The sequence below is a fragment of the Apodemus sylvaticus genome, chromosome 11, assembly GCF_947179515.1.
Source record: "Apodemus sylvaticus chromosome 11, mApoSyl1.1, whole genome shotgun sequence".
In the NCBI taxonomy this organism is placed as follows: Eukaryota; Metazoa; Chordata; class Mammalia; order Rodentia; family Muridae; genus Apodemus; species Apodemus sylvaticus.
This window is the reverse complement of record NC_067482.1, coordinates 74,269,490-74,294,056: the sequence shown is the minus strand read 5'-3', so window position 1 is coordinate 74,294,056 and position 24,567 is coordinate 74,269,490. Positions and strand designations below refer to the sequence as shown.

At 55.5% G+C, this 24,567-nt stretch overlaps 1 protein-coding gene across 1 annotated transcript; it reads right to left on the bottom strand.

Moving 5' to 3' along the window:
• Positions 1–622: 622 nt before the first annotated feature.
• Positions 623–23,985, bottom strand: Man2b2 (mannosidase alpha class 2B member 2). Its single transcript, XM_052198295.1, has 19 exons — positions 23,785–23,985; positions 22,992–23,138; positions 21,251–21,356; positions 19,283–19,455; positions 17,427–17,545; positions 15,253–15,430; positions 14,272–14,470; positions 11,935–12,125; positions 11,049–11,190; positions 9,600–9,733; positions 8,850–9,124; positions 7,900–8,091; positions 7,297–7,549; positions 6,848–6,958; positions 6,544–6,757; positions 4,035–4,151; positions 2,713–2,825; positions 1,537–1,654; positions 623–952 (listed from the first exon to the last, which is right to left on the bottom strand). Exons 1-19 carry the CDS (start codon positions 23,920–23,922, stop codon positions 858–860), a joined length of 3,015 nt encoding a protein of 1,004 aa, XP_052054255.1. The 5' UTR covers positions 23,923–23,985; the 3' UTR covers positions 623–857.
• Between the last annotated feature and the right edge of the window lie 582 nt (positions 23,986–24,567).

Sequence of the window (24,567 nt, the reverse complement as noted above, 5' to 3'; positions counted from 1 at the left end):
TGCGCCACCACCGCCCGGATTCTTTTTCTTCTTTTAATAGCCAGAGTTTTGCTATGTTGCTCAGGCCAGCCTGGAACTCGTAATCCTGTGTCACCTCCCCAGTGCTAAGATTATGTGTGCACCCCTCTGCAGCATTGTTAACAGTATGAACACGGTGCTGGGTTCTCTGAAGAATATCATGCCGTGAGCCTACGCAGAGCAGGAGGTTAACCCACTCCGCCAGTACTGCAGCCAATATCTTTGCTACACAGAAAGTCTGAGGTTAGATTTTTTTCTATAAAACAGAATTAGTGCAGTATATTCTTGGTCATTAAAATAGTCACACAATGCGGGTTTGGATCGGTAGATGTGTGGGAGGTGTGACAGACACTTGATGTCCCGCTCAGGCACATGCTGGCATACCGTGCTCACGCATGGGACCTGAGGGTCTGCTGTGAGTCATGTCCTGTGTGCAACCCCCCCTCTTGCCGGCTTTGGAGTTTCTATAATTCATTCATGGTAACTTTTGAAAGGTAAAGGCTCTTTTTAAAAACTGAGAGTGGGTGGGAGGGAAGGGGGGCGGAAGAAGAGCAGAAAGAAGGGAGGTGAGGAGAGGGCCGGCTTAAACATGGGAAGAAAGAGCCCAGGCCTTAAGTTTTTATTAAAAAAAAGAGAGAGAATTCCCTCTCCCCGAAGGCACGCACAGCCACGTTCTGCCACATGGCCACGTTCTGCCACACAGCCAAGTTCTGCCACACGGCCACGTTCTGCCACACGGCCATCGGGTGAGCAGCTTGTCCCCACCCCTGGGGCCGGCTTCATTGTTTTTGTGGGCGGTGGGTTCCAGGTCAGTGTCCCTGGGGCCAACTGCATTGATGTCACTGCTGAAAGTGAATGAAGAAGGTCCGGATTTCCTTGGGGTACACAGTGATGACGGAGCCTCTTGGGGACCTTGGTGGGGAGTTGTGGTGGCCTGGGGATGACAAAGGAATTCTGTCTGCTTGGCTCTTCCCCCTGGACTCCCCTTACCAACACGTCCTGCTCTCTTCGATGGCTCCCTCCTGGAGATGGCCTTGGCTGTCCCCTCCTCCCAGGACTCCTGCTGAAGCAGGTCTCATCATGTAGCTTCCCCTGTGGCTGCCCTGAAGGGCAGTGCTCTGCCTGCTAGTTAGATTTCCCCGTGGGGCTGCACTGAGCACCTCGGGTCTGAGTGGGACCATCAAAAAAACCTACCCTGACCTCACTAGCTCTATTCAAGGCCTGCTTGAGCTCCAGCCTTGGCAGGAGGCTTCTTTATCTATTGGCCTGTTCCCTCCTGCATGGCTGAAATACTCTCTCACACAGATGCACACACACACACACACACACACACACACACACACACACACACACCATTGTGGAGCCCTGGCAGGAAGGGTATTAACCCAAAGCTGTTTTAACCTAATCTGGTAATTAACATCGGTTGTGGATTCAGAGGGAAAGTAGCCACACAAGGCCACCCAGCACAGGGCGGGTCTGTTGTTCCCCAGCCTGGCAGGGATACCCAGGGCCCCGGACCTTTTCTGTGGCCAGTCTTTGTGCTCCAGTGCCAGCGCTTCAGCTTCCGCACATCCCAGGTCCCTGTGAGTGAGCGTTCCTCCACAGCCACTATAGACCCCAGTCCTCGAAGTACAACCTGCAGGGATGGAAGCAAAGGGAGGGGAGGTCTCTGTTGATGGCCCAGATCCAGGAAGCCCATTTAACCAATCAAAAGGGTTAAAGGCTGCCAACCTTGCCTCCTACATTTGGCTGATTTCATCTGCAAGGGCAGATGCCAACCTGTTCCAAGTAAGGAAACTAAGACTTGGGTGTGTGCCTCCCTTGATGGTCTGCTGGATGAGCAGGACCCTGTGGGGAATGGGCCGCTAGATGGGGAGACGCCTGGAAACCTGAGAGACGGCAGGCAGTGCCTGACCATTTCCCCAAAACCTCTCTGTCATCTTTGAGGCAAGAACTTGTACCTCCCTAGCTTAGTAGGCAGGGAGGCTGAGCCTCAGGAGACTGGGGGAGCCTGACACCACTCACAGACCTGGATTCTCTAAGTCACCTTTCCCACAAAGTCCAGGGAGAACTGGTGTTCAAAGAGAGAACAGGTTTTCTGATGATACAGATACTGTCATGTTGTTTGAAGGGCTTTGCAGTGCACCAAGGAGATGGCTCAGCTGGTAAAGTGCCTGCCTTGTCTGTAACCATAGTGCTGGGGACCGGGGGAGACAGCGGTGAGGGACAGAGATGGGGAAGGGGTGTCTCTACAGCTCAGTGGTCAGCCTAGCCACCCAGTGAGCTCCAGGTTCAATAGGAGAGAGACCCTGTCTCAAAAAATAAGGTAGAGAAATGAGAGGGTGGCACCCTGACAATGTGTTCTGGTCTCATGTGCACATGTGTGTACGCAGTATGCACACCTGCATGCACCTGTCTACACGGCCATACAAACATGCATGTGTATCACATGCCTCCCCCAGAACAAGATTAAACAAAAAAGGAGCAGATGCGGTCTGTGGTGCTGACGGGGGACTCTCACGCACCCTGAAGGGACAGCACATGTTGGGAGTCCAGCATGTCTCATCTGTAAACATGCCCAGTGGTCCCCTGACTAAGGGCTCAGGATGGGACTTCAGACAGGGCTGCTTCCCCTTGGTAGGGCATGCTTGGAGGCCTGACTGGTCAGGGGTGGGGTGAGCATGAACAGTTAACCTTGAGATCCACTGTCACAGGCCGAGACAGTACCGGGTCCTCCCCTGCTTCGTACAGGTGATGCAGGCGCAGCAGCACGCGCTGCAGGTCGGCCTGTGGCTTCTCTGGGTGGCCTGTGGGCATAGACATGGCAGTGAGGACCCCCGTCAAACAGGCTCAAGGCTTTACCCAGCCCTTTACACTCTGGACTCGATTCTGTATCTCAGCCTCCCTTCAGGACAGCAACATGGCCACACCTGCAGCTGTCACTCAGAGGGACAGTCATTTGTCCATGGTCACATGGCTCATGTGCAGCAGAGGCAGGACCTAGATAGAGCTGTGTCAACACTGGACCTCTAGCACGTCACAGGGGCAGATGCCAGTGTCCTCAAATCCCCCAGCCTGCTCCTTCCTGCCCGCTCTGGAGTTGGGTGTGGTCACGAGCACAGGAGGTGTGTTGCTTCCTAGCAGGTGGCATCTCCCCTATGCCTGCTTCCCTCCTCATTGTCCTCACTGTCTAATGGGCCCAGAAATCAGGGACCCCGGGACCCCCAACACCCTGACATCCTCAAGGAGCATCTGCTGAACAAATTAATGAAACTCCTGACAACCAGGCTGTCCCAACTTGAGGGTGAGCGGAAATGAGGTACTTGGGGGCTGTAGGAGGACTGTCTGAAAGAAGGATATGGTGCCTGATCTTGGTTGACAACGTGACTGGATGGAGAGAGGCCACTAGGAGATTGGGATAGCACTTTCTCAGTGTCCTCCAAGAGGATAAACCTAGGTGGGAAAACCTACCAGGACTGTCGCCATCTTCCCATGGAGGCCCAAGTGGAAAACAAGAGGAAAGGGGAAAAAGGCAGAGAATGTAGACTTGTCTGTCTGTGTGTCTGTGTGTCTGTCTCTGTTTACATCATGAACCGAGCGGCTGCTCTTCCACACGGCCCCTGCCATGACAGGCTGTAACCTCCAAAGCTGTGTCCCAGATCAGCTCTGTCCTGCAGCGTTATTCCCTTACACTAGCCCTGGCTGCCCGAGTTGATCTCTCCAGGTGCTTTGTCACGAGATGAAAGGTTGACTAACACAGATCCTAACACAGGGCAGCCTGAGGGCCGGGCAGTACAAGGACACTGTCTGGGGGACTTCCTGGGATCTATCTGCAGTGGGTGTGGCTGGTCCTGGGCTGGGACCACCCTGCCCCAGCTCACTGACTTGACTGCTCACTCTCCGACGCTCTGTAGATCTCGGTCTCCTATGTGACAGATGAGGGGACAGGGGACCTGGCAGAGCTGTGAGGACTGTCTGGTGGACTAGCGGAGAGTCACCCTGGTCGGTTGCCTTACCTCTCTGAAGGTTCTTCAGGTGCTGGGCATGGCGCCAGCTGTACTTCCAGCCAGGTATGCTGAGGACCTGCAGGTGCAGGTTTGGGGGCAATGTCACAGGCCAGGAATTATGGGGTCCTGCAAGGCAGACAGATCGTGAAGAGGGACTTCGGAACCAACTCCTTTAGGGATTCAGCTCCTGCCCCTTCCAGTCACCCAGTCACCCATGTGCCACCCACAGCATAATGAGCGTGAAGTTCACATCTTAGGCCCCCGTTCTACCCTTGCCCCCACCCCACAGGCCTTTCCTGTCCCCAAGCTGCTCTCTCCACATCCAGCCACTGTCACACAGCTTAAGCTATGGAGGGACTTGAGCTTGTCACCTGGCCACTTCAGACTCCAGGTGAGGAGACTAAGGGGCAGAGAGGGACATGCTGGCTCACACGAGGCAAGCCTTCTCCCTTTCTTCACCACCACAGAGGCCCTCTGACACCTCCTTCCACTCTGATTTCCAACAGGCCCTGCCACCTTCACATCCTACTCAAGTCACGTGGATTGGCCTAGCCTGGGTCACCTGACTCAGATGTAACCAATAGGGTCTGTCCCTCGGACTGCTTCAGTGCAGTCTACAAAGCTGGAGTCTCACTCAGTTCCTTTTGCAGGGTGTGAGGTTTGGATCTCCTGTTTCCCATGCAAAATCCTTGTCCCCATCCTGTGGGCTACTTTAGGAGGTGAGGTCTAGCGGAGGAAGTTAGGTCACTAGGTCATGCCCTCCCTCTTTGCTTTGTAGCCATCGAAACAGTTCTCTGCCCTGCATTCCCTACTGTGATGTACCCTGCCACCAAAAAGCAACAGAGACAAGTGGCCACAGACTCAGTCCATGAAACTGTGGGCCAAATGAACTCCCTTACTTTAAGCTGATTATCTCAGGCATCTGATTCACACAGTGGGAGGCAGGTGTTCTCTGAGAGCAGTCAAGGAGGTATAGGGATATAGTTCTGTCTTGGTGGGGGAGGGGCACCCACATGGAGGAAGTAAGGGGGAAGAGAGAGAGAGAGAAGAGAGAGAGAGAGAGAGAGAGAGAGAGAGAGAGAGAGAGAGAGAGAGAGAGAGAGAGAGGCTTCTCAGACATACTGAATCTTTGCCTGCAGTAAAGATCTTAGCCACTAGGGGGAGCGCACACCCCACCTGGCTGGCCATCTGCATTGTGGACAGAGTAGCTGCCTTGTCCGGAGTACCTGCTCCCTAGACACCCACAGCCATCCTGCCCTCTCATTCAGCCCCTCCTTTCTCTGCTTCCCTTCCCTGTTCTTTCTCTCTTTTTAAGATGGGGTCTCACTGCGTAGACCAAGCTGGCCTTGAACGCACAGTGCTGCTGCCTCGGCTCTCCAAGTGCTGAGATCACAGGCATGGCTTGCCACGCCTGGCTTTCGATCTTACCTAATGAACTCCCCAGGCTCTGCTCAACCAGAGGTTCCATTTCTGCATCCGGTCCCTGGTAACCCTAGGTGTATGTGGGGGGCGTCTTATGCTCCCCCAAACACACTGCCAGGCCCTTGGCAGTATGCTCCCATCAAACAGTCTCTGAATGAGCGCGTCCCCCACCCATTCTCAGTCACCCCGAGAACTCCTGCAGGACAAAGGACAAACCTTAAACACAAGAGTTTAGGAGACATGCCCTCAGGGGTGAGTGGCAGCCACCTGCCTTCTAATGCCTGGGAGGGAGGGCTCTGCCAGGGAGTAGGGAGACAGCACGGTTGGAGGTGAGAATGGAGACGCATTCTCCCAAGGCCTCATTCTGCAGGGGCTGCACTGCTGAACCCTTAAAAAGTGCGGCATGCGGGGACCTGCTATCTCAGGTAAGACACGGAGCCAGGAAGCTGTTACAGAAGGCCTAGGGGAGGCCCGGCACAGACACTGCCTTTAGGTCATGGCTAGGTAAGCTCTGCAGGGTCTAACCTTGGCCCAGGGCGGGCACAGGTGCAGCCATCGTAAGATCATAAACTCACTCAAGATATGAGCTTGTTTAGTGATTCTGTTGTTTGTTTCGGAAGCTGACTACAGTTCTCAAACGTGGGCATTGCAGATGGCAGTCACTTTGCAATACCACATGGAACACACATTCATGCTCTCACAAGCTGTGGGCCACAGGTTGTCTATACTCCTGATTTAATGTGTGTGCCCATGACAATTCTCTGTCTAATGTGACCAGAAGAAGCCAAAAGGCTAGACATCCCTGGGCTAGAAGCTCTCTGAGGTATTGATAGCCGACCCTGAGCAGATGGCCAGTCTTTTAAGTGGTGTGCATCTGACACCTAAAATTCTATGGTAATGTAGGATCATTTTAAGAAAGAAGAAGACACAGCAAGGAAGGAGATGGAGAAGGCTGAGGGAGGAGGGGGGAGGGTGGGGAACAGGTGTGAGTCTCTCCGTCCTGACTAGCAGTGTAAGCTTGAGGGAACCACAGACAGCACTCAGACTGCGCCCCACTGCCCCTGGTGGGCGTGTCCTGGGCAGTGGTGATGCTCACTGTGAACAGGCGTCTCTTCATCGCTTAGCTCTTTTAACAACACCATGGGCCTGTGCTGCAGAGCCACCCCGCTCCTCGGGCGCAGGGCGGTCATGGTAGGTTTGGGCCCCAGCAGGAGCCAGAGCACCGAGTGGACCACGGAGCTGTCGTTCAGCGTGAGGTTGTACTTCAGGTTCCAGGCCAGGTTGTTCCACAGTCGCCGGTGGAGCATCACCTGCGGAAGTCACCTGAGGTCCTTCCTCGGCCCTGGCCATGCTGTGGCTGGCCGTGAGGGCCCACAGGGGGACGGCCAGGCCTCCCTTACCTCCACCTGCCCATTCCCTTGGCTGGAGACGCCATGCGCTCGCTCTGCCAGCAGCACCAGCCTGCTCTTGTCATCCTCGATGAAGGCCGACTGGACCATGGGGTAGTAGTTCTGCAGACACAAGTGCCAACCAGCGGCAGCTTCAGTCCAGGGTCAGGTGACCTGGGAGACCAGCTGTGTCCCAGGCACAGTGGCAGAGCTGCCTCCGAGCCATGTGGCCTGACTGATGGCACTCTAGGCCCCTGCTAAGCGTCCAGCACACACGGCACCAAGAATGAGCCCTGAGGGAGCAGGAAATAGGTCGCTGCCAGGATGCAGAGCCCAGAGGGCAGCACCTGATCAGGGCCTTTCAAACAGCTCTCCCCGGGGCCTCTCTACTGCTATGAGCAGGACTTAACGGGGTCAGGAGAAACATGCTCGCGGGCAGCGTGGAGCCGCTGCAGGCATACCCGGGGGATGGGGTTGCTCTTGAAAGCCTTGTAGGGCCTCCGCTGCATCTGGTAGCCATTGTTGTCAGAGTAGAGGACTTGCTGGCTGTTTAGGTCGCTGCTGGTCCTCAGGATGGCCTCGCGGTTTAGGTCCAGGGGGCCCACCCGGTACTGCTGCTCAATCCGTTGGCAGAGCAGTTCCCCACCAAGGCTCGGATGCACGTGGGCCAGACGAGTGTGGATCGAATAGATGTAATCCTGGTCTGTTATGCTCCTGGGAAGGGGGCACGGGAGAGAGTGCTGTAGGGGCTGGCTGGAGGCTCCTCCCTCCATGTAGGATGACCAGAGGCAGCTACGGCACAGCAACCCAGTGGAGGACTATGGACCCTGTGGAGATTCATGGACCATTCATGGAGCAATGCGAGCCCCTCCCCCATGCTCTGACTCTGCTACTCACAACTTGGTGGCTCAGGGATATGCAAAAAGCACCGGCAGAGGAGAGCAAGTCTTTCATGCCACGTGCCACGTGCACGTGACTAGCCACGTGCCAGAGCCATGCCCAAGGACAGGGACAGGGACTCTGGGGAAGGCAAGGCTCACTGACCTGTCTGCCCAGAAACACACCTGTAGAAATACTGCCTTATGTCCGTTGCCAGCGCGCCCGCCACCATCTCCATCCCCACCGCTTCCCAGGAAGGCTCAGCGGTATCGTTGGGTGCAAAGAGGTAGTTGTCAGAAATGGGGCCCTGCTTCACGTCCCCGTTGGCATGGTACTCCAGGAACTCCTGCGTCATGTGCACCGTGTGGTTGCTCTGTCTGCAGGGGTGAGAGAGGAGAATGGTTGGGGTCGCCCTCAGCAAGATCACTCATCTGCTGGCAGCAAGGCTGTGTGGCTGGGGACCAGGAGTGAAGGAAATGTCCTGGAGGGGACTGAGGAAGTTACCAGAGGCCTTAGGGGAAACCTCTGGGTGCACACACAGCCAGGAACTGTCCGGTGATGTCACGAGATGGAGGCTGCACACAGGCTGTCATCTGGTAGCACAGTCTCCAGACTGCTCTTCTGCAGCCACGCTGGCACAAGCCATCCCTGTGTCACATGTGATCCTTCACACTCTTTATCCCCAGGGATGTAGGTGAGTGGGTGGGCGGGTGGACCCGTGGGTGGGTTTGGACACACAAATACGTAGGGCAGTGGCTGGTTGGCTCAGGTCTAGACGGACAGGTGAGGGCTGGTGGGGACAGAGTATTAAAGGTCCTTCTGTGGTTAACAGTGCAGTCACTTCCTGAGCAACAGCTCTGCTTTTGCCCTTAGAGAAGCAGACCACGGCGCACCTGTCTCTCGGAGCCCTTCAGTCTTCCCTCTGTGTATGGATCAGGGCTCTGAGGAAAGACAGTCAGAAAAGCGGTCTGCAGTGGCCCAGGCTCCCCCTTCTAAGGACACAAGAACAGGAGGGGCCTTGCTATCACCTGGTCCTTCCCTGGGGAGGGACAGTGAGCACAGAAGGGGTCGCAGGTCGCTGTCCGTGTACCCAGGCCCTAGGCACCCTTCGGAGGCAGTGCTGGCCTCGCCTTACCTATCCTGAATGCTATATAACATGTTGGTGTCCTGGTTGAACAGCAAAGTATAGCAGTCATTCGTCACAGGCACCAGCAGCTTGCCCTCCTGGCTGGTCTGCTTCCTTGGTTTGAGACTAAACTTGAGGGTGTTGGCCCTGGGGGCCACCAGCTCCCCGGTGCCTGCCTGGCCCCCGCGGGCGTGCCTGACTTGGTAGTGCCGGTAGCTGAGGCCCGGGATGGTGGTCAGGATGAGCAGGTCGTACGCAGAAGGGTCCTTTGTAGAGTTCTGAATCTACAAGCCAGCAGCAGGGAAAGAAGTTTCCTCAGTCACCTCAGAACGCTGGCCATACACAATGGAGTGTGTGCTCACTGTCTGCCCAGGCAGAGGCGGCCTTCTACCTCCTGAGGATTCCTGTGACATCTTTACAGGCTTTGGGTTTGCTCTCCGAGACACCCCCAGCTCTGAAGACACTATCTCTGGGGTCTTGCCTTACACTCACTTCCCCTCTCTCTGTCTTGTCCTTTCCCATGCTGCCAGTGGTCCACGGGGGTGGGGGTAGGGGGGGTGCACGACAATGACAGGAGATGATGTGACTCTTACTGAATGTCTCAGGAGTGCAGAGGGGGCAGCCTAGAGCTCACCCCAACCTTGGCACCCCTGCTAGAGCGCATCTTTAAGACGCTCAGGGCCTTTGCATAGGTGCAGTGGAACGAGGTTACCGAGTGGCAGACAGCAAATGCTCTCCAGCAGGACTTCCCGCCCATACCTGTGCTGACACCGGGTGGCCGAACTCATCAGTGACGCTGACACTGGGGAAAGCAACGGTCAGGGTGATAATGGTGGTGATCTTCCAGGCTAGCGGGTTGTACACAGAGGCAGAGTATCCCACAGACCTTGTGTCTATAGAGAGAACAGATGTCACTTGAGGCCCCATGATGTCTTTGCAAGCTCCTAGATGGGCGGGGAAATGGGGTGGGTAAGGCCTGGCCTTCCAGAGTCCCTAGGGTAGATGTGGAGAGGAAGGGGTGTGGCCTGGATCCAAGGCTTTGAGTGCCCTGACCAGCACTAGAGGCTCTTCTGATGCGGGTCTGGACCCCTGAAGGCACTGTTGCTCTCCAGCCTCCCTCCTCGGGCCTAGCTGTCCCCTCTACCCAGTTCACTGTTTGGTTCTTCCTCCGTGCTGGAGAAAGCCTATCTGTGTGCCCATGGGAAGGCACAGGTCACCTCACTGCCCTACCTAGCCCTGACGTCACAAGCCAGGTTCTCTTTCTGCAGCTCTTGCTCCTGTCAGACTGGTGTCCCCTGGGCCAGGGTTGGTCTTTGCCAGCCCTGGATGGAACCTACAGGCTGGATTGGGTCAGAGAGAGCTGGAAGGGCAGGGCTGGTGAAAGACACAGCCCAGACCGTGTCAGGGATGTGAAGAAGACCGGAGAGGTTAGAACGGGCCAGCAAAATGCACAAGAGGAACAAGGCAGGGCTCAGGGACCTGGGGCCTTGTCCCCGCTGCTCTTGATTTCCCTGGTTTCAAAGATCTCCGTTGTATGATGGTCACTCTACACCTGTGACACTTGATGGACACAGAAGCTGGGCCATGACTGCTCGGAGGTCACCTGCGGTCCAGCTGGGTTTGAGAGGAAAGGCTGGACCAGGCAGGCCGGGGCCAGAGGATACAGTGGGGAGCACGGGAGGTGGGTTCAAAGTCTGGCTCTTGCCCTGCCTTGCCTGAGCTGAGCTGTGACCTCCGAGTCTCAGGGCCCTTGGAGGCCCCCTTGTCATGGGCTGTGCAAGGCATTAAATGCCACAGGAGCATTCGAGACGCCGCAGACACTCAGAGCTCAGCAGTGGTTCTGGCTCAGTCTAGCTGTGCTACCAGTCTACCCTGGATTGCAGGACAGAGAACCAGGCCTGAAGCACTGAACCAGACAGCAAGATCATGCCACGGTGACAGGAGCACAGGGCCTCAGGCTCATGTGAGGATCCGGTCCCCACTTCTGTCCCAGACTCTTCTTTTTCTTTTTTTTTTTTTTTTTGAGTCACGATTTCTCTGTTAAGTAGTTCTGGCTGTCCTGGAACTTACTATGTAAACTAAGGTAGCTTTGAACTTACAGAAATCCACCTGCCTCTGCCTCCCTAATGCTGGGATTATAACTATGTGCTATCTATCGCTCCCGGCCCCAAAGCCAAGCCACTGCCTCCCCGTAGGGGCCTGGCTTACCTGTGCCAGACACTCGGGGCCCGTCCAGGGCAATGGAGGCCATCAGCTTGCGTACACCCAGCATCCCCATTCTGAGATGTTCCGAGTACATGTTTTTCACCTTGGGGGATTCAGTGCCTGTGATGGCGTCGTGGTGCTGGACCTGTCACCGCCAGAGTCAAGGAAGGATGTCACACTTGGTCCTGGGAGGCATCTGCCTCCAGAACATCAGGGGAGGGACGAGCATGCCTCCCACAGAAGGGAAGCAGGAAGCAGGCTAAAGTACTGGCCGGATGCCCTGCCTGCGTCCTCCTGAGTCCAGCGTCCCCTCATCTAACCCGTGCGCACTGGCGCCTCCTGGTGCTCTGTGTGGGGAGTGAGGCTTCACGGCACCAGGGAGAGGTGGACCGGCTCTTTGTAGAGCAGGAGACTAAGGTTCCCTGACTGAAGCCACACACTCCACTCCTCTGCTGCACACTGAAAGTCTCTCTGCCTCTCTACAAGGCTTCTCGTTTTCCCATGGATGCAGAGGAGAGAGGTGGGCGGAGACGGCTACCATGCCATTCCATTGCCACACCATCCTGTGGGGTACAGGGAAGGGAAAGGGGCCCAGAGAGCAAATGTCGTGAGGTTAAGGTCATCGGAGAGCTGAGATTTGGATCCAGGAAGGGCACAGATGCCAGTCTACTCTCTATTCTTTGTCCAGTCAGGTGTGAAGCTTAAGAAAGCCACTCAATGGGTGGATGTCTTGAGACCTAGGGTCCTGCTGTGACTCAGTTTCACACGGCACCAGCCTTGTGACCAGAGGGGACCACAGTTTCCTCTTCTATACAGTGGAGCCTCTAATCATGGAGAACCACATACCACAAGAGGACCCAGTCACACTAAGGCCATAGAGGGATTTTACCTCAGACACAGCCCAGCGAAGCTGTTGGAGCTGCTGCAGGGCCCAGGTAGGGTCCAGAGTCCCACGCGGGTCTGGCCACATGTAGCGCGTGAACATGGACTCCCCAGCATACAGCAAGGCACTGGCTTGTCTCGCTAGACCCTTGAGGGTGCTCCGGGATGTGTAGAAGCCCGTCCAGGCCTGCCGCGGCTCTGGAAGGTAAGAACGTGCAGTGAGGGAGGGCCTAGCCTGCAGGTCTGAGTGTGGAACTGGGGAGACCTGAGGGTTCTAGCTCTGCCGGGCCACCCAGGAAAGCACACAGGACTGGGGGTAACACCAGGACCCCTGGGCAGGGTCTGGTGTTTGGTGGGAAAGTCAGGCTAGCCTGGGCAGACTGGGACAAGGTAGGTACTTGGGTATCACAACAGGAAAGAAGACAGCCCACTGCACACCTAGGAAGCATGCAGCCCCCACATCCATAAACAGCTGGAGAGCTGGGCGAGGGGGTGTGTGTGACATGAGGCAAGGAAAGGAAGAGACTTGGACAGATAGATACTTTTGTATGTGACTCTGTGGGCCTCAGGGAGTCCCTGGGTCAGGTTGACCATCAGCAGGGTTCCTCCCAAGGCCCTCCGAGGGAGAGGTGGGAGCAGAGAGACGCCTGGTAGGCTGCTAAGGGACTCAGGATGGAGGCAGGGTGGGGATCAGGATGGGAGTCAGCCGCCTGTTCCAGAAGGCGGGTCTTAAGCTCTTGTGGTTTTTCCTTTCTTGCCTCCTCCAGGTCTAGCTTCTGCCTCTATTTCCTAGTCTTTCCCCACAGGACCAGCAGAACCAGACTCCAGTGAGTGGTCGGTCACGTGGCTCCAAGGGAAGGCCACAGTTAGGTGGTCAGAACGCACCAGCAAACTGAGTGGGTAGAAGGCTAGGAACTCACTGCAACTCGGCTACCCAGGCTGTATGCCGGGCACTATAGCCCCCCAACTCCTGTTCTACACCACGCCATCTTCATTTAGCCACGTACACATGTCAGTCCCACTCACGCAGCTCTGATACCCACACATGAAACCTTCTCCCTCTCGGACTCCATATTCACAAAATGTATCCCATCCCATAGTTGTGGCTGTGCCCACAGTCCTACCCTGTCCCTTCCATGTCTGCCCACAGTGCGGTCTTGAGAATTATAGCAGCTAAGTCAAGGGGGCCCTGCAGCTGGAGCCTATGTGTGCAGTTTCTTTGGAAGGGAAAGAAATGGGGAGAAGGGAAGCACCCTTCACAGGGGTCTCTTCCCCTAATCCTTCACGCGTGAAACCAGGTGGGGTCGGGCTCACAGGTGTCACTGTGGCATGGGAAAGCAAGGGCAGGCCCTGCTCTAGGCACGGTGATCACACGGTCAGCCAGCAGATGCCATCCAAGTGTGGCTCCTCGTCCAGTCTTGGATCGCTCAGCTGGTGCATGAGTGTCTGGCTGGGCAGAGCTCTCTGGCCGGCATGGCTAAGTTCTGGTCTCTGAGCTGTCCTGCTCAACAGAGCCCATCAGCATCCTACACACACTGCCTGGGCTCCTCCTCTAGCAAAAGCAAAGGCAAAAGGCAACACCAAACCAAAATAAAACAAAACAAAAAGGCGAAAAGCAAGGCCATGGGGCCTTCACGGGCTGTGCGATGAGGAGAGTTACCTTTTGTTTTTAGCATGGGGATGGAAGCCATGTGCTTGGAACCCAGACAAGTGCTCTGTCACCGAGCTGTACCCGAGCCCCACGACAAAGGCACAACAAGAAAATACTCTGAGATGTTCTGAGGCAGGACTTGGGCATGGAGTCCCTGGCTCTCTGCTGGAAACTAGGCAGACGTGGGCTCTGCTGTAGCCACCAGGAGGGGCGCGCACCAGCCTGGGGGTGTTGAAGTTTGGTGCCTTCCCTGCATCTAAGAGTGCTGAGAGCAGGGACTGGGTGGGTCCCTGCCTGACACAACAGAACCATCAATATTCCTACTGTGAGGCTGATGGCTCCCGGACTCCCGCCAGCCGGGGAGCAGAGGCTGTGTCCTTTCCTGAGGATGCAGGCAGGAAATAGATGACATCTCTCACAGTGACAATGACAGAGCAGAGCGAGAAGAAAGGGTGACTGCTGGGACACAGAGGAGGCTCTGACTGCCTCCCCCTGGAGTGAGGAGATGCTGCCCGGGGGCGGGCATGTGGGGAGAGTGGGGAGCAGGCACTCCCATGACTGTGCGGGTGTGGCCCTGGGAGACGGCTGTCTAGGGGGGAAAAGCCTGGTGCTCCTCACCCCCAGACTTACACGGAGCTGGAAGGTAGGTCTGTACCCCCGATACTGATGGCCCCAGCCTCCCAAGGCTCACACCTGAAGAATAGGGGAGGAAGTCACGGTGGTCACGGATGTCCCAGGTCACGTTGGAGTCGTGCAGGGCTTGGAAGTAGTCATTCAGTGTGGCGTACTGCACTGAGATGCCAAACTGGGCCGTGCGGTTGTTGATGTACTCCATCAGGGGGTCCATGTTGTCAAACTGCACTGAGGCATTGAAGAACTGCTTGTCACATCCCTGCGGGACACAGAGCAGTGGTCGGAACCTCTGGGAACCTTCAGAGCCCTTGCCCAGGCGAAAGAGCTTAACACCGACACCCCCAGCAGCCCACCCACTCTCCTTGGCCAACCAGGGGACTGGAGAGACTCCTGTCACTCACCATCAGCTGTCTCTTAAGTAACTGTCACTAGGATTAACTGTGATAATGATTATTACACAGCCTGACCACAAGCAGGACCAGGGAGGCAGGCTGTGGGTCACCTGTCAGGTCCAGACTGAATGCCACCCCTTTCTACTTGCACAGCTAAGGCGCTGTGTGGCCTCAGGACAATTCCTTAATATCTCTGAGCCCCAGATCCCTGTTGCAAAATGGATTCCAGAAATACCTTACACCTGGTATAGTGGTAACCAGTTAGACGATGAGACAAATACCTTAATATAGCTTAATAATAGTGACAGGGCACGGGCCTGTCCCCCCCAGGCATGCCCCTCTCACGGGCCTCACGGCAGATAGCTTTATAGACCCATTGCACTGATGGGGAGCCTGATGCACCCAGAGACTGGCTTTCAGTTCCAGACAACGTGAGTGGTGGGGTGGAGGCTGGTTTGCCCGGGAGGTTATCCATCAGCCTGGAGGCGGGGCAGGGGGAGGGGAGGAGAGTGGGTGAGGCCCCAGGGTCTACAGGGAGCTGGGTAGAGATGGGCTAGCTTAGAGCCTGTCTCACATGCAGGCTGCTCCTGCCACAGGCTGCACAGGAGGGCCTGGCAGTACTGCGGACACTCAGTGGAGCACACCGTACCCAGGGCCAGAGGACGTGGGGAGTCCGGAACCACGCTGCCCTCTGCTTGACGTTGGTCACCAGAGCCTCAGCGTAGAGTTGGATGTTGGCTCCGGTGACAGGCTCGCTCATGTTGGGATACACACCATCTGGGGGTGGCTCTGGGAAGACGGCCACACCATTCCAGTAAAATCCAGACCTGAGGGAGGACAGAGGCTGAGCGGGAGAGACCCAATGAAGAGGCTTAAGGCTAATGCATGGTTTGTTACCTCCTTGCTTGGTTGAGGCTGGGGTGAAATTCATCTTGGGTAGAAAACTGCCCCGAATACCAGGAGTTAAGATTTTGAAAAGTAATGCGATTAAATAAAGACCAAAGCTGAGCACGATGGCCCACATCTGTGACCCTAGCCCTCACCAGGCGACACAGGAAGCCTCACGCAAGTTCAAGGCCAGCCTGGGCTGCAGAGAGAAACTGCATCAGGAAAAACAAAACCAGGGGCTGGAGTCATGGCTTAGGAGTCCTGAGCTATCTCCTGCAGAGGTCCTGAGTTCGGTTCCCAGCACCCACGTGAACACTCACAAACCCCTGTAACTCCAGTTCCAGTGGAGCCAATGTCCTCTGCAGGTACTAGTACACACATGTACATGCAGGAAAAACATTTACACACATAAAAAAGTCTGAAGAAAAAAAAAAGCCCAAATCAAACCAGAACCGCCCAACCAAATAATTAAAAAAGAAAAAAGAAAAACAAAACACCTTTCTCAAAGTCCGCCCCCAAATCTGTGATGAGCAAACATCAGAGGTTTCTATAGCAACAGGGTCACTCCCTAACAGATTCTCCTGGTCTCCATGGTCTGGAGAGCCCCAGGAAGTAACGTCACTATTCACACCACATAGCCCTGGTGGCAGTCAGGAGATCCTGGCCACCTGCGGCCCTGACTAAGCCACCTTTGCCAAGCCTGCCTCTCCTTGATAAATAGTGAGTGGACAGGAAGAGCAACAGAAACAGCTTGTGGTATAAAAGCCAGACACAGCGCCTAGCAGAGCAGCCCGGCGAGTGGCAAGGACACTCCAGGTGTTGTTCCTGCCGCCTGCTCGCTCTCCGCTCCCAGAGCCCCTCACACACAGACTTACAGAGGCACAGGGCAGAGCTGGGTTTGAACCCAGCCCTGCCAGACTTGAGAGCACCAGCGGTCTGTTGTCATCACAGGACACAGAATAGCTGGTTCTAAGACACGGTGTGGCACCTCTGTGCTGTGACCGTGCCCCTTGCCATCCCTGACACCTGGACATGGACACCTGATGGGATGAGGACTTTGTGTTACAGGGTTAGCTAACAACTGACTTTCAGGCTGACCCCACAGCAAAGCCAGGCCAGTCAGGTGCATGTGGAGACAACAGTCCTCATAGCTGAGAAATCCCTGCCCGTCTCTGGCCGGTGCCTTTCCCTGTAACTAGCTCTCTCTTCCAGGCCAGGTAGACAGGGACAGGAAGACAGCTGGTCCCCAGAGCAGGGGACAACCCCACTGAAGCAGGAAGAGCCAGAGGGTGAAGAGGCTCTGAGGCAGCCTCTGTGAAGGGAAGTCTGAGAAAGGAGGCGCAGTGGGGGTGGTGGGGTGGTGGTGGTGGGGGTATGGGGGTGAGGGTGGGGTGGGGGTGGTGTCCTTGGTATCTGCTGGCTTAAATTCCTCACCTTGTAGATGAGGACAGCCGAGCCCTGGAGCACGCAGGGCCCCATCAGAAGCTCACAGCTGCCTTGTAACTCTAGCTCCAGGCGGGATGCAGCACCACCTTCTGGCCTCTCTGGGCACTGCACACACATGGTGCACAGAAACTGATGCATAAAAATAAATCAATAAGCCAGGTAGTGGTGGCGCACGCCTTTAATCCCAGCACTTGGGAGGCAGAGGCAGGTGGATTTCCAAGTTCGAGACCAGCCTGGTCTACAGAGTGAGTTCCAGGACAGTCAGGGCTATACAGAGAAACCCTGTCTTGAAAAAAACAAAACTCTGGTCTACAGAGTGAGTTCCAGGACAGCCAGGACTACACAGAGAAACCCTGTCTCAAAAAAGACCAAAAGACATGGGAAGCTCCTGCCACAATGCTGCCCCGATCCACAGGATCTGAGGCCTGCACAGCTGTCCCGCAGAGCGGGCGGTGTCCACGCAGGGCAGCTGCGGACAGGGGCACCTACCTGTTAGAGAAGGGGATGTGCGAGGGGGTGCAGTAGCTATAATGGTCCATGACGTGAGTGAAGATTTCCTGCTGCTCTGCTGACAGGGATGGAGACCCATGCCACACGAACTGCAGCCCCTGTGAACCAGGGAGAATGGGGTGAGGCAAGGATAGTGCTTGTTGGAACCCCGGTTCTCCTCCCTCAGGCCCTTTGCATGCCCACGGCATGCGCACACCTTCAGCCTCTTTCAAAGGCTCAGACACGGGGCTCCTGTGTCATCTCCTCTGTAAGATTCCCGCAAGCCGGGTGCCACCAGGGCTACATGTTGCCGTGACAGCAGCCTACGTGCATCGGTGAGCGCGGCCTTCTGGAGAGGCACATGCAAAGCCCCTTCACACTCCCACCAGGCCTCAGGGAAGCTCACTCTGACCTGCGTGCGTACCACAGGCACGGAGAGTTCCCACCCTGCAGTCTCACACAGCCTAAGACAGGCTTGGGGCTCCAGAGCCAGTTCTGCTCAGCCCTGCCTTGGGGACCCCGTACAAGTTCTCTAACCCTTCTACCACCCGGTTTCTGAATGAGAAACAGGAAGAAGCCAACTCCAGTCCTCCAGGGCCATCCCAGGTGACATCAGCCACGTGTGCCTGAGCTCGGGGTCAGGGGCAGCAGCCGGTGCTTCGCCGGTGACAACGAAATGCTTCCCACCATGCTTTGCTGCAGCCCAGGGGACGGACCTGTGTGTAACTTTTGCTGGCCTGTTCTACCGCCGCTCCCTGGGCAATCTTGTGTGAGGCAGTGCTCCCTCTGGAGCCCTCCTCTCCCCATCTGCAAGCAGTATAACTATAACTGTGCCTTGCACAAAGACGTGCTCTCTGTTAGCACAGTGGTGCTCCGTGCAGAGTGGCTGTGACAAGCCAAGCCATGGAGAAGGGTCCTAACTGGTGCTAGAGAGATGGCTCTATGGTGACCAACATTTAGTGCTCTTTCAGAGGTTCAGGGTTTGGTTCCCAGGGGCCATGTCAGGCAGTCACCACTACCTGTAACTCTAGTTCCAGAGCATCTGACCCTCTGGACTTCTTACACATAATCCACACACAGATGCACTCACATGCCATTAAAAATAACATGAATCTTCAACAGAAGGAGGATCCCAACACAGAAGGACTGGTGTCCATATGTGAAGGGGGTGGGCACAGCCCAGTGACAGAGCATCTCCCGAGCACTGCAAGGTGGCCCTGGCTGCAGTCCCTACTGCTACTAGAACAGACCAGACCAGAAAAAAGTAAAGAGAGGAGAACAGAGAGGAGGAGAGATGGGGAGGGGAAGGCAGTGAGGAAGAGGGAGGGAAGGGGAAGGAGTGGGGGCAAAGGTAGAGAAAGGTTGTTTACAGGGAGGTATGGGGTGTGGGATGTAGGCGTTGGCACACCACAGTGGACAGAAGAGGAGAAAAGGGCCCTCAGCATGTCAAGGAGAAAGGCTAGGCCCAGTCCGCACAGCCTCTAGCGCTGTGAGGGCGCACGTTTGCTGCCCACGGCCCAGGTGCACCTGACACCTCACCTCCAAGGCAGCTTCATCACGGATGGAGATGCCAGGTGAACACGGCCGGCACCAGGACCGGTCCCTCCTAGCACAATCAACCCATGATGGCTGCTCGTGTGTGATGTCCCCATCCCTCTAATAATAATCCTCATGAATAACTCTAGGAAGGAGCCAGCCCAAGCCCGGGCCCAGCTAAGGGGTGGAGAGGCCTGGGGTCAGGAGGCCACTCTTGGAGGCAGTGACAGGAGTCAGGCCAGGGTCAGGCAGCTGCCACAGAACCCGATGAAGGGCAGGGAGGCAGCAGGAGGTGACAGTAGGTATGTCGTGGGACACACCTGAGCTTCCTGCATGACATCCTTGAGGTTGTAGTCAATCCGAGAGATGAGATGGGCATTGAAGCCTGCCAGGGCAAACAGGGTAGGGGTCGTCGCTGATGCGCCGAAGGGGTCCACGTGCCAGGAGAACCGTGGCCGGATTCCAAACGTTTCATAGAGAAAGCCATGTCCTTCTGCAAAGACAGGAGTCACCTAGCTGGGGCTCACCAGGGTGGCCTCTTCCACCACCCTCACCCTGGCTCTCCAGGTGCCCTGTGCGGCTTCAGTGTGAGGCTGAAGTAAGTCCTGAGGGCTGTGGAGGAGGGTTTTATATTAACTCTTAACTGGACACATTGAAGCAATTTACCACCACCTCTAGATGTACAGTTCTTAGAGCTAACTACATTCACACATACTACTGTTCAGTTCCAGAACTTTCAATCTGCAAAACTGAAACATGGCTTCCCTGCCCCTAGCAATGTCATTCTACATGTCTCTGTGGACCTGGTGGCTCTAGGGACCTCTTATTAGAGGAATCCCAAAGTACTGGTCCGTATGTGTCTGGCTCACTTCCTCAGGACTAGAGGAGTGAGCTTGGAGGTGCACCTTTCTGCCTCAGATTATACAGCCAGGCCTGACACCCTGAGGGCCACTCCAAGGGACCCTGAAGTCCCCATTCAGAAAGTGGGCATGCTAAATGTTTGTTGTTGGATGCTAAGTTTGGGGGTCGTTTGCTACAGAGCAAAGCATTCTGGGTCAGACTCATCCAGCCATTTGTCTTCTTTAACAACTTTCAGAAACCAACACAATGGAACAGTCCCTGGGTTCGGGGCTACAGGAGAAAGGAACTCCATGTGCCGAATGAACCGCTGACTAGCTCTCCCAAGCCTTGCCCCAAGTGCTGTCTTCCTACCACCCAATGGTTTGTAGTCTGCATGGCAAGAACCTGATACATGGATTCAGTGGCACTCCAGCCCTGGGGGCTCTGACTGAGACCCTGATGGTGCCAGGATTTGGAAGCAGAGCAGCAAGCCCTAGAGAGGTTGAGGTCCAGAGAGTAGGTCAGGAAGGGAAAGAGGGATGGAGGAGGATCATCCTCTGGTGAGTCCAGCGTGCAGAGGAGGTAGAGGTCAGGCAGGGGGCATCGACTGGCATCATTCTGCCAGCAGGGCAGGCTGGGATGTGCAGGAAGCAGGGAGGATGGAGCAAGAGGCTACAAGGTCACCAGCATCGTCTCGGGCAGGCGAGTCCCCTAGGCCACTCCCATACTGGCAGAGCCCTGACTGTTCAGGACACGTTCCAGCCTGTGAGGAAGGATGCAGCGAGTCAAAGACGCGCTAACTGCCTTCCATATAACATGTGATCTTCTAGTTGACAGCGTCACGGGGTAAGCCCAATCAATGATTGATAAGTCATGAGGCCATGACTTCCTCACAGCCTGGGTGGCGGGGTGAGGGGGTTAGGAGTATGAATGTGCGAACAAGCCCAGCTCAGCGCAAACTTCAAGAAAGATTAAGTTCAGGCAGTCAGGAGCCACCAAGCAATCCACCTGATGTCTCCCTTCAACTGCATCCATGTGTCCCTGGGTTGCTTGCGTTCTGCTGTGGACTGTGCAAATCAGCCTCACAGTTTAAATGTGCCTGAATTTATCTTTCAACAGTATGGATTATGGAGACAGCCAATAACAAGTGTGGGTTAATAAGCTTGGTGGGTTTCAAGATGCTCTCCCTTCTCTCCAAAGAGAGCTGTGCTGATATCCTTTACAGAGTGTTGGCAGGTCCACTTTGTCTCGGCTCCTTCTTATCTACCATGAATCAAGTGCCCTCAGTCACATGGTCCAGCCACTGTTTGGCCTCACCACAGGCCACCATCAACAGAGCCAGGGACTGTAGGCTGAACCTGCAGAAACTATAGGCCAAGCCAACAGTTTGGCTGTTTTTCTCAGCTAACTTATCAGCAATGATAAAGAAGTGAGCGCAGCGTCCAAACCTGTGAGCTGTAGGATCTGGTCGTCCAGGTGGGTCACAGCCTCATCATGCATGACCTGGCCTCCGAGAACAAACTCCAGGCGTCCTTCATCCAGGAGCTGGTGCACCTGGTCACGGGCAGGCAGAAGAAGACAGTCATAGGTCCCAAGCCTGCAGCACTTCTCAGGGAGAACCGCACCCTGGCTCGCACCCTGGCTCACTCCGCAAAAGCAGAACGCTGTCCTGGTTCACACCTTGCCCTCGGCACTCAGAAGCACATAACCCAAGGCAGCTATCAGAGACCCAGATCTATGCCTGACTCTGCAAATGTGCTTTAAACTTTCAAATAACTTTAAAAAAAAAAGCTGCAAAACCAGAACACAGTGCTTCCGCATATCCCTCCCCAGGTCCACTTGTCGGCCACATTTTTGGGTTTTCTTGAGTGAGCACTTCTATGTTTATATACCCCACCCTATTTTATCTGAAGCACTTGGGGTGAGCTGGCTGCAGCCTGCTTCTCTCTGAGCCCTTTCGTGTGCTCCAGAGGAACAAGGACGATGCTAACCCCAGTCTCATCACCACGACTAGGAAACAGAATGCTACAACCACTGTGGAAGAACTCTCTGTGACCCTCCCTGACTGCCCCACCAGTCTCTCTCCTGGCACACCACTCAACCTAGGACCACAGGTCCTAGTAAATGGTCATCTTTCACTCAGTTCCTTTAATTCAGGGAACAATTCCTCATCCTGTCTTTTTTTTGGGGGGGGGGCGGCTTGACAATTTAGAGGGAGACGGGCTTTATTATTTGGGGTTTAATTCACCGGTCTTGCTAGTGAATGTATGTTAGATAAATGAATTCAGGGATAGGCAGAGAAAAGTGTGGGCATGAGGGTGGGTGGTTTGTATGCTGCTTTTGGCTTGTGTGCTGATGGTGGTATCTACAGGTGGCTTACCCCAAAACACTGATTACATATGGGGAGGTGTCCGTAGTAAACACAGCAGACCAAATCCTGGCCTCCAGGGAACTGCACTAGTAGATTTCTTACCTAGGGCTATACACAAAGCAACACCCCTCACAGAGGGTTGGAGACAGACTCCATTGGAAGAGGCAGGTTCTAAAGTCAGACAGCCCTGTTTCGAAACCATACCTGTTTATCCATAAACTGTAAACCCTTGAGGCGGTTGCCAGACCATACCTGTAAGTCTGTGCAACAATCCCCCATAGCTGGTATGTGTAAACCGCAAGCTCCAGGTGTTTCCTCAGAATCCTTGGCATAAGCTGTCGGAAGGGGAGCCAGCTATCTTGTCTTACAGCAGAGAAAGCCATGGCTTATAGATGCCCGTGGCAGGGTCAGGCACCAACCTGCCCACATTCTCTGTACTGTGTGACACTAAGCTCCCACAGGGATCCCAAACATGGCCAGCAGGGGGCAGGGGAGAGTCAGTGTGTGCAGACAGGGGAGGGGACAAAGTTCACCTAGGTGTTGATTAAGCACCAACTCCTGATGCCTCTTGGGAGGAATTCTGGCATTTGAGGGGGATGTCTGCCCCCTACCAAGAACAGACAGAAAGATAACATCACCCTGTCCATGGGCAGTGGCCCTGACCACAAGCCTAGTTTTCTTGTTTTGTTTTTGTTTTTTACAATTGGCATGTCCCTGAGCACATCTGGAACTCTCTACTTAAGTCTCCTCCTGGAACTTTCCTGTAACAGTTGGGATATCTAGGGACCCATGTCCTGACACTCCTGTCCCTGTCTCACCTGCTGTTTCTGCTGCTCAGAGGCCACACCATCCCACCACAACCGGAAAAACTCCTGCTCCACAGCGATGAAGCGACGCTGCTCCTCGCGGACCAGTTCTGCCACCACGGTGGTGTAGACATTGGCTGCATAGGCTCGCATGCTTTCCTGGGGAGGCAGAAGCCATCACAACAGCCCCAAGGGTGGTGGTGAGCCCAAAGGACCAAAGGGAAGATCCACAGACCAGGCACCCTGGTGCCTAACACCTCCGGGGTACTCGGGCCTAGGGGTATGAAGTAGGGATCACCACATACATTACAGATGAGGAGCCTGGGTCAGTGGACAGAAAGCCGCACCCTGCCCCCTCTGTCCAAGGTCTTGAACAGTAAGAACCTTGATGTTACAGGCCCAGTACCAAGCTTATCTGGCCGAGTAGGAGTGTGAAGAGGAAGCTGAACTGGCTAGCCCTCAAGTCAGCACAACAGAGGGCCAGCCCATTTCCTTGTCGTCAGCTGACAGCCACCTGCTTGGAAACCAACCCCACCTTAGGCTACTCCAGGCTTATTCCCGAGATTGGTTACCTGTCAACCCACATTTTGGGGACATACTCCCCTTCCTTAACGTTTGCGGGGACCATCTAATAAGATAGGACCAGGACTCCGAGGCAGGAAGAGGCCAGCCCGAGGCTGAGGCTCAGACAGCAGGGTCAGGCTGGGGGGGCTGCAGCCCAGGCTGCCCCACTTCCCGGCTGGGCCGGGTGCACCCCGCAGGAGGCAGCTACTGTGCAAGGAGCTCAGGAACACCCCACACTTACCTGCACCGTGTAGACCCAGCCCACGTCCATGTGACTGTGGGGCACCACGAAGGCCCGGATGGGGCCGGCGGGCCGGGCCGCCGGCGGCCACAGCAGCAACAGCTGGCCGAGCAGCGGTAGCCAGCGCAGCGGCCCCATGGCTGGGCGAGTGGGACGCTGCCCGGGCAGCGGGTCCGGGGGTGGAGCGGTCCACTTCCGGGTCCGGGGCCCGCGGCGCCGCCTATCGGCGGGAGTGCGCGAGCGCAGTCAGCCACGGGGAGGTCACGAGCTCGGTGCGATAGGCGCCCCCTGTCGGCTAGAGTGTATGGTGCAGCTCTCGTCCCCATATGGTGGCCTTGCGGCTCAAGGACACCGCTGTTGTCTGCACAGAGGGAAACCTTCCGGGATAACTCGTGCTCGCCCACGCAGACCTCTAGCCTCAGGGTGGCGTGACTTGTAACTTTTGAGTCCATTTGAAGGGAGTGAAACTAACTTTTACAGACATAGCGATGGAGGGAGGGGTCAAGGCTGGCAGGTTCAGAATCAAATCTGGGGTCTTGGATGGTGAGCTGGGACAGGTGTTTAATCTCTTTGGTCCCCATAAAATGGGCCGTGATAATAGAGGAGGCATGAGCTGCTAGGGACATGGGATCTAAATGAATGAAGTCCCTATCTCTCAGCCAAATAGAACTGGTGACTTTACAAGTGGTTCCCTGAGCCACCTCTGTAGCCCCTCCATGGCCAGCAGGTGGTCTATAGTTTGGGGTTTTCTGGGCTGTGGTGGGGGCCAGAGGTGTGACTCAG